At 38.3% G+C, this 12537-nt stretch overlaps 1 protein-coding gene across 1 annotated transcript; it reads left to right on the plus strand.

Annotated features, from left to right (window-relative positions):
• The first annotated feature begins 303 nt into the window (after window positions 1-303).
• LECT2 (leukocyte cell derived chemotaxin 2) lies at window positions 304-8640 on the plus strand. The gene is given in 5 exon segments (XM_082836762.1): window positions 304-562; window positions 2001-2097; window positions 3580-3722; window positions 8164-8225; window positions 8227-8640. Coding segments are annotated over 5 exon segments (453 nt in total). The 5' UTR covers window positions 304-516; the 3' UTR covers window positions 8332-8640.
• The last annotated feature ends 3897 nt before the right edge of the window (window positions 8641-12537 follow it).

Here is a 12537-nt window from a genome sequence, read left to right on the forward strand (position 1 = left end):
AACATTACACAGATGAAACTGAACTGATGATCCAAAAAAACCCAAGGGATATATACTAAAGAATATGTTATAGAGGGTCATACATTATTAATGGTCTTTTCTGAAATATGTCCTACCCAGGAAATGAAAGGTAGCTAGAAGATAGTACTAAGCATTCAATTTTTCACAGGATATTCTCCCACCAGTCACAGCCCAGGAAAGAGTCACTCTTCACCCAGCCTTATCACTTTCTGTTAATATTTAGTCAGCATTTCCAATAAGGTTAACTCCCTCAGAACAAAAGCTTTTACATAGGTCCTGTATGTGAGCCAAACAGCTATCCATGGAATATCAGAATCTGATTCCCCCCGTTCTCATATTTGTTTTGTGTGTCTCATAACAAAGATATGAGAGATGCAGCATTCTAAGGCTAAATAGCTAGAAAATACTAATTCAAACTTGAGTATTCTTCCAAGAGAGCATAGGGGCAATCCTAAGTATCAGAGGAAGAAGCATCCTAAGGGAGACCAAAGCCAAATGTTTTCCACAGGAGTCCTCCTTCTGGCTGTTTTGATTTCACCTGGTAAGTCAAAATTACAATTTTACAATCTTGGCTGACTTTTGAAAACTAATTTCAAGGATAGATTTAAAAGTCATTAACATCATAATCACAACAGAAACTTGTCTATTTGGTTATTAAAAGTGGAACAGGAAGGATACACGGGGGAGAGGGGTGGTCCTCAATGATTTCCACCTGAATGTTCTGTTTCTTTCATGAGAGAAATAGAAAAGTCTTTCCGTCTTAGTCTAGGACTTAATCGGAACAAAATTAGAAAATAAAGTTTGTATAAGAATCTGATTTATAAAACTCCTGATACAGAGACTAGTACGGATTAGGACAAGGGGAACTGCCACAGCACAAGAGAAAATGAATAAGTTAATAAACTGTCTAATATATGTCTCAATTCTGAAGGTTAAATATTAGTTGCCAAAGATCTGAAGCTTGGCTCCAAGGTATAAGACTTATGAAACCCACCTTTTAGAGATATAGTCAAGAATATGCTTAATGGCCATATTCTGTAGCTTCTCTTCACAGCACATATATTAATGAATAGCAAAATATCTTTAAATAAAATCGACAACCAAATTAGCAGATTCTTGCTCTTACTTTTGTTAGTCTGTCCTGAAGTAAAAGGACGGGTCTCTTAACGCATCTCTCTGTGAACGTTAACAACTGGAAATCCAGGAAATTTAATTCAAATAAACATTTATCAAGTGCCTACTCTATTAAAGAGAAGTCGCACTAAAAACGAAGTTTGCACAAAATACACAAAGAGAGCCAGCGCGCTCCTCCATGTTTTACTGCTTCATAATTTTTTAAATAATTGTTTTACTCCCTTCCCTACTTTCTATTCTCACTCCACTCTAGGCTAAATTAGTTTGACATGTTCTTATTTCTAAGAATCTCCTCTTCTATGTTTGCAAATATGAAAGAGATTTATTTCCTGTTAAATAAACTTTGCTATAGTGCAGAGTTTGCTTCTGCTTTAATTCAAACATTTTCTTGGATTTGATTATGAAGACTAGCAATAAAGAACATTTCAAAGTTACTAAAGTAACTAAAGAATTTCTAGAATTATTTGTTTGAGCCATGCTGTTTATTTTGTTTAACCTAAACATAGTGGTCCCCATACCAAGTCATGAGCGAAAAAAAATTTGAAAAGTGCAATCTATACCACTGTTTAATGAATAATCTGAAACAAACTATAATGATAAAGGTAAATGCTTATAAAGAAACACACAAATACTCCACATGTCATAAAACAGACTTCCGTGACCAGGGGAAAAGCCCATTTTACAGCTGAATCAGGAGTTAAAGGAAGCCCACCCCTTAAACTACAGAAAAATTAGAGAGAAAGTATAGTGAAAACAGAATTTTTCAATCTACTGGGAGACACAAGGATAGTAGAGATTGGGAATATGTGGTCAGGAAATGTGCTTCTCCTGTTTCTCCTTTTTAGCACTGGCTGGGCCATGGGCTACTATATGTGCTGGCAAGTCTTCCAATGAGATCAGGACATGTGACAGCCACGGCTGTGGCCAGTACACGGCTCAAAGGTAACAGGGTTTCACGCATAACCATGCCCTCTTTTGGCTCGTAACCTCTTTGCTTAGTGTCCTTGCCCGAAGTTTCTTCAAGTGCTCACCATCTTCTCCCTTCCGACAGCAGGAATATTCAGAGATATAACCAGTTACCTTACCACGTGTGAAGCAACTTCCAAGAACAGGGCGTCAACTCTGCACTCTGAATTAGGGACAGAACGTTGAACAAGGGCAAGAGAGAGGAGAGCAGTGTTTCCTCTCAATGTTTTCACACACTGACTCACCTCACCTGGCTTTTCCAAGGTGGAAACCAAACATTACTGTCCCATTTTATAGATGAGGAACTTGAACTGGGGCACCCAAGGGTTAAGGGACTTGCCAAACACAGGTGGAGGTGGTGAAGGCTGGACTAGAATTCAGGCTTTTGGATCCTCTTCCCATCAAACCATGGTGTTACTGACCCAGGCTCTGGGAGGTGAACAACTGAGGCTGGCCCTAAGCAGGTAATCTCTTCCAGACAGTGAGAGACACACATGTGAACTTTCAACAGTGCACAGCACTACCTTGGGAGTGCCACTTTCTGATGAAATAGCCATGTGTCCAACTGTATCACTGATCTCCATCCTAATCACAGAACAACTCTCACTCACACAGATACTACTTACAAAGCAACCTCACATACCTGGTATAGGGCTAAGAGACAGGACATAGGGGAAAATGGCCGCTGAATTGCCAAAATTAAGACTCAATTAGTTCATACCCTAAACTTTACGCACTTGACTCATACAATAACTTACTGGCTCCTCACCTGGAATCTGCTCAGTGTTGCTTTACACATAATGCTAACAGTCCTAGTGAATCTGACTTTCAGGTAGACTATTAGAAGGGAGAAGAGGCTGGTGGAGAACTGGCATAGTGTCAACCGTGAGGACTGGTGGAGACGACAAGAAATCTCACACCCTGGGATCATTTTGTGTTTGTGCTCCACACACTTTAATAAATGCAGGAGGTATCACTCACTATATTAAAACCATACACAATAAATGATGTTTATAATGACTTATGGATCACTGGGAGAAAAATAAGACTAGGGTAACATATGATTCTTTTATCATAGGTTCCCATAAAAAGTCATCTCTTTTCTAAGTGGTCTTGCAGGGGTCAAGATTCAGTTATCTATAAAATTTACTTACACGGATTGCCTCATTTCCCCAAAATGCCATATAATAATAATGGCTAACATTTTTAAAGGCTTCCTGTGTTTTACTATGTTAAACGTTTTAACCTTTATAACATCGTTATTACAACCTGCAGAGAAGGAGGTGAAAATTGGGTAAACAGAGTGAGGAAACCTGGGACATTCCAACACGTTCCAGCAGCTTCAACTTTTGATACCCTGGTCTGGGAACAGTGGGCTAACACCATGTTCCTGGGCAATAAAATTCCCAGGGTAGTTCCTCAGTCTGTTCATTCTTATTTACATCCTGGAAATCATAGGCTTCACCAGGGTGTGGATGTCTTGTGCTCGGATGGATCTACTGCGTATGCACCTTTCACCGGAATGATTGTGGGCCAGGAGAAACCTTATAAAAACAAAAATGCCATCAATAATGGTAATGGTGTTCGGATCTCTGGAAGAGGTAAGGGGTGGTGTATATACCTGGAGCACATACTGTAGATGTTCGATGCTTATTTATTTAATGCGTATTCTATACAAAGACGTTTCATTCTTCCTTCAAAGTGACAAAACCTAGGACCTAAAGGACAAAGGGTACCAAACTAGAGCAGCCCTTGCATTTTCAAAGATGTTCCACCACTTTCCCTGAAGTCATCTTCTTTATGCGTACACTCCCCACCTAACTCTATAGTAGACTGAAGGGCTTTCTTCCTGAGGCCCACGTGGCTTTGCTTAACAATCTACAAGCAAAATCACTTTCAGCATTGCGGTATTAACTGTAATGAACAGACGCTTTCATTCACCAAAATCCCACAATTCGAAAATGTTGGCATCTCTGCAAGAGTTGATGTGAACTATTTTCAAACGCTCTATGTTCTAGGTAAAGCTGGGCCTCCTGGTACTCCAGGTGCTGGGCTTATTGTTTGGTTGTTTCAACTGGATTGACGTAGAACATACACACAGCAAAGCGCACAAAGCAAAAATGGCCAGCTCCATGAACTGTCACAAAGTAAGCGCATCTGTGAAGCCTGTTGGTTACATCAGATCAAGAAAAAGAGTATCAGCAACAGTTCAAAGACCCCTTGCACTACCTTTTAGTCATAACTCCCAGCAAGGGTGATGACTATCCCACCACACATTAGCTTTGCCTGTTTCTGAAAATGATTTAAATAGAATTAAACAGCGTGCAGTCTTTCGAGGGGGGCTTCTTTTACTCCACGGAAGGTTTGTGAGATTCATTCATGTTTTTGCATGTAGTTTAAGTCCCCTCATCCTTATCGATGTAGAGCATTCCATTGTATGCATGTATCTTCACCTATTTAATCATTCTTCTCTAAACGGACATCTGGGCAGTATCCAGTTTCAGGCGATTATGAAAATGCTGCTATGAACTTTCTGTACATTTCTTTTCATTAACATAAACATGCATTCCTGTTGGGAGTGGATCCGGAAGACACTCCTCTCACTAAGGCTGTGAGAAACACTTTGTGAGGGAGCCCACATCCTTGAGGAGCTATCTGGTGGCTATCCTCTCTAGGCCTGAAATGACAAGAGGAACTACTGCCATTGAATGGAGTCCACTTAGAAGCCAAGGCTGGCATGGTTATCCAACAGGGAGCAGAGCTGAAGCAGTAATCACATACATCAGAAGCAGAGACCTGTGGCATTGTCTAGTTAATCATGGTGACCTAGAACTGAATACATGGGCAGCCTACTAAAGCCTTATTTGATTTGTATAAATGGAAACACTCTAGGTCTGATGAACAAAATTCTGACTTCAATCATGACAATACTGGGCCTCAAAACCTTCCTCCCAACACCACCCACCAATTCCCAGACTTGAGCCAGTTCACAGCCCCAGAGCCCCTTGAATGAAAGGGAGGCTGAGTCCTTCTGAGGAAGGGCCCTATTACAATGCCAAAAATTTATACTGTAACCCTTACTTCTAGCCATCCCCAAAAGGACCTGCAGCCTTTTAGCAGGATGATTGTATACTGGGGAAGAAGAGACTCGCTCAAAACTGACAGTAATTCCTAAAGACCCAAGACACTGTAGTCCATCAATCAGACTAGGGGCTCCTAGGGTCAGGTGATCAACATAGTTTTTTCCTAGGGTCCATCTTACAGTTGACCTAGTGCATCCACATATCCACCCTGTGGTGATTTCGCCGGTACCAGAATGCATAACTGGAATCAATATACTCAGCAACTGGCAGAACGCTGGAGGAGTGGAGTTGCTGGGTTACTTGGTGTATGTATCTGCAGTGCTAGAAGGTACTGCCACCCAGTTTCCCAAAGTAGTGGTACCAATTCACAGCCCCAACAGGAGTGTATGAAAGTTCCAGTTGCTCCATACACAATACTTGGTGTTATCTAGCTGCCTTTCTCATTTCAGCCATTCTGATGAGTAGGTAACGAACGGTATCTCACTTAAATTTAATTTGCATTTCCATGATGGCTAATGATACTGAGCCCCTTCTCATATTTATTGATAACATGGATATTGTCTTTCGCAAAGTGCCTATTCATGTATTTTGCCCTGGCTTTTTTGCCTTTTTCTTATTGGTATGTGGGAGCTTTTTGTGTCTTTTGGATATGAGTCCTTTGTCCAGTATATGTATTATAAGTATCTTCTCCCACTTTATGGGTTCCTTTTCACTTTTCTAGTGTTTTTTAATAAACAAAAATTCTTATTTTTAATGCAGTCCAATTTAGTAATATTTTCCCTTACCTTTGATGCATTTTTATTACCCGTTTAAGACACATTTGCCCACCCTAGTCATAAAGGTACTGTCCCTATGTTTCTGTGTACAAGCTTTATTGCTTCATCATTCATACTTAGATTTATAATCCATCTGGAATTGGTTTTTGTGTAAGGAATGAGACAGGGATCAAAATTTCCCCCCATATCGACATCTGACTCAGTACCATTAACTTGCCAAGACCATTTTTTCCTTACCGCACGGCAGTATCTCTTGTCATAGATCAGGGTCTGAATATACATAGGTCTGTTTATGGTCCTTCTATTGTGTTTCACTGGCCAGTTTGTCAATCTTCCACAAATACTGCACTGTCTTAATTACCATAGCTTTAAAATACATCTTGATATAAATAGTATAAATCTTCCAACTTTGATCTTCTTTCAGATTGTCTTGGCAATTCTTGGGTTATTTGCATTACCAAATAAATTACAGAATCAGTTTGTCAATTTCCACCAAAAATCTTGCTGGGACTTTGGGTTTGCATTCATCATATAGGATCAAACTGAGAAGAACTGATATCTTAAAAGTAATGAAAGTCATCCAATCAATGAACTTGTTAAATCTTCCATTTATTTAGGTCTTCTTACACTGTTGTATTAGTAACTTAATTAGAGTTGTATTAGTATCAATGTAGAGGTCTTGCACATATTTTTGTTTAATATATGTACATAAAATGCCCCTTATTAATTTTCCATAGATCTTCTATAGCAGTACTGTCCAACAGAAGTATAATAAAAGCCACATATGCAATCTTAACTTTTCAGTAATCATATTAAGTAAAAAGAAACAGTGAAATTAATTTTAACATATTTAACTTAATACCTCCAAATTATTATTTCAAAATGCAATTAATATAAAAATTAGTAATATTTTACTTTTTGGGGAGTACTGTCTACAAAATCCAGTGTGTATCTTTTTTTTTTTTTTTTTTTTTTTTTTTGGCGGTATGTGGGCCTCTCACTGTTGTGGCCTCTCCTGTTTCGGAGCACAGGCTCCGGACGCGCAGGCTCAGCGGCCATGGCTCACGAGCCCAGCCGCTCTGCAGCATGTGGGATCTTCCTGGACCGGGGCACGAACCCGCGTCCCCTGCATTGGCAGGTGGACTCTCAACCACTGCGCCACCAGGGAAGCCCCCAGTGTGTATCTTATACTTAAAGCACATCTAATTCAGATTAGCTATTTCAAGCACTGACTAGCCACATGTGGGTAGCAGCTACTGTGTTGGACAGGACAATTCTATAGCCTTACTTATGTTTTCTGCCCACTTGACCTGTTTTCACTGATGCAAGTGTGTTGAAGTCTTCTGTCACTACTGGGTTTCTATCTATATATCCTTGTACCTCCTGTATTCTCTCCTTTATATAGATGGTTTCTGTGTTATTTACTGCATGGATAATTATATCTTCATTGGATTTAGCATTATACATTGTCCTCCTTTGTCTTGTTTCAATGCGTTTTGGCCTGAATTTCACTCTCTGGTAACAGGATCATAATCCTTTTTCCTTCCATTTACATGGCAAATCTTTTCCAGTCCTGAATTTTTAGCCTTTTTCAATTACTGTTTTATTGTATACAGCACAGAATTGCATTTTGCTTTCCAAGCCAATAGGAAAATCTTTTTACTATATGAATTAACATTTATAGATACAACTCATATATTCGGTCCAAACACTGTCATTACTTTATGTTGTAATTATGGCATTATAATGGTATTATCTCTATTTCTCTATTTGATGGGTCTTCTTTGTTTTAAATTTTTCTTTTGATATTTAAAAAGATTTGTATTCGTGTGCCTGTTATTTCCATTTTTCTTAGACTTTAAAGTCTAATAGTTTTATTGGAATCTGTCTTGGAGTTGACATCGTTCTGGGTCAATTTTCTCAGTTACCTGGTGTTTTGCTGCTATTCTTCAATGCCTTCTAAAATACTCATTTGAGTCCATTCTTCCTTAGGCATCTTGTAATTTTAATCTTCATTTCTGATATGATTCTGTCATTTTCTTCTACTCCGTCACTGAGTTTAATCAACCTTTTCTTTTTGTATTTTTTTATTCATTTCTGGCTTTTTTTTTTCTTTTACAATTTCTGATTCAAGGCTGCTAAAACCCAGATAATGAATAATTTTACTACTTCTTTTCTTTTAGGTTTCTGTATTAAAGTGTTCTACATTAAGCCAATTAAATATAAAGGTTCTATCAAGAAGGGAGGAAAAACTGGGCACTCTATTGCCCTTGCAGAAAGTTTATCCTGGCATACAATCTCACGTACACATTGAAAACTGTGACCTGAGTGATCCTACTGTGTACCTATAAATGGAAGACAAATAACCAGATCTTCTAAAGAGAGAGCCATCTTCTTAAAACCTGGCTGCATATTCTGCTTTTCAAGAAACCTGTGTTCAAATAGAAACATGATGAATGCAAGAAAGAAAAAAGCACGTTGGTTTCAACTCATTGTCACTTTGATGTTTTGAGGGTCAATTAATCTCTCAGGTCTGATCTGTAATCTATGGGATCTGGGGTGTCTTTTTTCTTAAAGATTTCTCAGTCCTCAATACATAAGATAAATAAACATATGAATTCAAACTGGTCCCACTAGCTTTCTGCTTGAAAATAAGAAAAAGCCTGAAGTGTTTTTAGGGTACAAGAATAGAGTGTTGTACAATGCTAGACACATAAACCTGATAAATATTAGATGAATAAACTGGAGGCTTCTTTTGAGTTAAGGTAGTAAAGAATTTCAGCAATAGCCTTAGGTTTGTCAAAGTGCTTGGAGGGTGAGGGGTTTACACGGATAAGACAGAGTTTGCTGGTCTTTATATCCACACATTCCCATGCTCTATCTAAGCAGTTGATCTTCCAGGTAATGAATGACAGCAGTCCAAGGTAATATGGAATATTCCAGATTTCAGAAAGATTGCATTACAGGGAGTACTAGAGAGAGAAAGAGGTCTATCCTAACCTGAAGTATCTCATGAAACCAAGTCAGTCAACCTCATCTAGCCATACGCCTATCATAGCTACTGATTCCTACACATCATTGTATATCCTTATTATTCTTTCCTGGTTATGCTGACAACAAGTACAAAAAAGAAATAAAACCATATGAATGTCCAAAGGACCAGAAACAATATGGCTCTGTAGATTTTAGGCAGTAAGAAATGAGTAAGGTGAAGTCATCATTCTGGAAACTTTCTTCATGAATTTTTGCTTCAACTCTTTGGAATGTAGAAAACTCCAGTAGAATGACTCCATTCCTAGTGGAGATATGCTATAGGAAATGCAGTCAATTGAACTTTTTTACTGGAGAGAAGTGGCTGCATTTGTATACTAGGACGTAATGTATAAGAATGTTCATGAATCACTATTTGTCATGGCAAAACCTGGAACAACTCAAACGCTCATCAATAGGAAGATGGACAAATTGTGGTTTAGTTATAGATGGAATATTATACTGCAGTGAACCTCAGCTAAACATAACAAAATAGATGAATCATAGAAATATAATTCTGAATTAAAAAAAAAAGCCCAAAAGATCACATATAGCATGATACTCTTTTTATAAAGTCAAAACAATTAAAGCCAAAATGTAATTTTTAGGAACACATATACATTTGTGATAAAAATATATAAAAAGGAAATCAAGCAAATAATGAACACTAGTTATCTCAGGACTGGATAGGGAATGACCACACAGAAAAATTTAAGTTACTATCAATGTTGTAGTCTTATGGTTGGGAGGTGATTTCGTGAGTATTTATTATTATGAAGAAGATGTTATGGAGGCAACAGGACTTACAGGTGGGTCTCCAGGAAGAAGAAAGAGTCAGTGACGGCTCTCAGACTGTTTAGAGTCTATATAACAACACAATTAGTACTTTCTCATATCCAGTTAGATACTATTCTCTACTGTGTCATAACATCTTATACAAGGCTAGCAAATTAAGACTTTAATTTGTGGTTAAAAGAAGAAAACTAGGGCTTCCCTGGTGGCGCAGTGGTTGAGAGTCCGCCTGCCGATGCAGGGGACACGGGTTCGTGCCCTGGTCCGGGAAGATCCCAGATACTGCGGAGCGGCTGGGCCCGTGAGCCATGGCCGCTGAGCCTGCGCGTCCGGAGCCTGTGCTCCGCAACGGGAGAGGCCACAGCAGTGAGGCCCGCGTACCGCAAAAAAAAAAAAAAAAAAAAAAAGAAGAAAACTATAACACCAGCACTGTCTGGTTTGATCATCTACCTTACTCATCTCCTTAGTGCCAAATAACTTTAGATTGTTTCCAAAGATTACATTTGTTTTCAACAGACAAAGGCTGTGTTCCCATTGAGATCACAAAAAAGGAAATAGCATACAGATTTCAAAGGCAATTTTAAAAGGAGCTCTAAAATGTTTGAACAATGAAATATATGCTTACCCTTCTAAATAATCAACCTTCTGAAGTGACGGTTTTAAAAACCAGACTCATTACCTGGAACGGAGAGCTTCTCCAAGGTAGAGCAAGAACACTGCCTTCTGCCTAGCTTTCCACAAGCACTCTCATATCTGTTGAATGGAAATGCAAACTTTAGACTAGAGGACTTCTTTCCTAGGAATCACTGCAGTACAGCGCCCTCTGGTGCATTATATCAGAGGTTTTTTTGTGCGTTTGTTTTTTGTTTTAATTTCCTTTTCCTTTAGGTTTGAGTGTTTAAGTGTTCAGTTTAAAGTATTGTAAAGGTTCACATGACAGAGAAGTGATAGCCCTGACTAACTTAATTTTCTTTACTGAAGGTTATTATAGTATATACTTAAAACTTCGGTGTCAGATATTAGGTTAAATGACTATAAAATCCATTTTTATTTAGAAAATGTTTTGAGTTTTCTAAAAGAAAGTAATTTAATGAAAGAACAAGGTAAGTGGCCCATTTAAGAGGCCGAGGCTAGAGAGGGAAGAATTATTACATCCTTATGGCAACATTTATCACACTTAGTGCATATTAACAACAATACATATAACTTTAAAATCTGCCTATCTCCCCAATATTTAGTAAAATACAAATGAGGCAAGCAAGGCTTATAAGGAGGGAAAAAAACAAAGAGAATCCTATTTTTGTGTCTCTTCAATATAACCTACAATAGAACCTTTTCTCCCATTCTCTCCATCTACAATTTGCCCAGAAAATTATCCTAACTTTTCCAGAACCCTCTAACACATGCAGAAAAAACATTTTAAAGAACAAGTTTGCTTACAGAACTAAAATATTTTTCAAAGGCTAATGCTTGAAATCCATCTAATACTGAACTCACTCATTTATCTAGAAACCTCTACGCTTAGGTAAGCAGTACTTTCCATGGACTTCCAAAGTAATGGCGACATTTTCATTCGATGGAGCAACAAAAATGCTCTACTTCCTCATCTTGCTTTTGGCTATCCTAAAACCTTTGCTCTTCAATTTATCAAAAGTATACCAGATCAACCAGGGTCATTTAACTGAGCTGATCAATTTTACTCTGAGTTTTGTTCTAAGAGTCACTATAGCGCTTAGCTAACTAGGTCTGAATACTGGGCCACCAAAGACCAATATTTAGAGCAGCAACTGCTCATTCAATGCGAAAGAGGCCACTGGTACTCATTCTCCCTCCATGCTAGTGGGCTCACCTCCCTTCTCTAGCCCCTCTCTGTTTTGCTTCATTATCCTCTAGTGCAAACACCACTGGCATTCTATCACCTCACCATTCAGGTATATACACTTAAAGTAACACCAGGTGAGACTGGAGGTTCATCTCTGCAGTGTTTCCACCACTACTCTGATCTCCAGTCAGACTGACCTCTCCATCTCACGCCGTTTCCTTTATGGTTGTTTGTCCTGTGGTTCTAATCAGACTTTAAGCTCCCTATAATATGCTGCTTCTGCACTTTCCTGAAATCTCAAAGTATAAATTACATGATCTGCAATAGTAATAACTATCTTTAAGAAATGGGTTTTATTTTTGAACCAGAAATATCGGTCCCACAAGCATTTATTGAATGTGTTCTGAGACTTTCAAACACAAAGGTGAATGAAATGCCTGTTCTCAGAGTCACAGTAACAAAGACCGTGGTACAGTGGCGAGAGCGTATGCACAAGGACAGTCTCTAAATAAAGGGATATGAACTGTGCTACTTTTTAAAATCACCATTTAGAAATAACAATATATTTTAATTCCTTAATAGATGAGAATATTTAAAAATTCTTTCCTATAAAAATATTCAAAACTGGAAAATAATGAACGTATTTCAATTTTTTTAGTTTAACTGACTTCTTAGAAATTTAAGGTATTGGGGAGAGGACTTAGAGGAAAAAGTCTGAAAAAGAAAATACTTATGTAAAACTTGCCGCATGCCTACTATGTGCTAAACACTATGCTAGATGCTGGGGACACAACAGTGAGTAAAACCCAACCTTGATCCTGCAACGATGGAGCTTACAGCACAATGGTTGAAGCAGATAATAATCATACAAGTGAAGAGTAAGTTACAATAGTGATAAGCGCCACAAAGGGAA

Source organism: Leucopleurus acutus, assembly GCF_964270905.1.
Source record: "Leucopleurus acutus genome assembly, chromosome: 3".
Taxonomy (NCBI): Eukaryota; Metazoa; Chordata; class Mammalia; order Artiodactyla; family Delphinidae; genus Leucopleurus; species Leucopleurus acutus.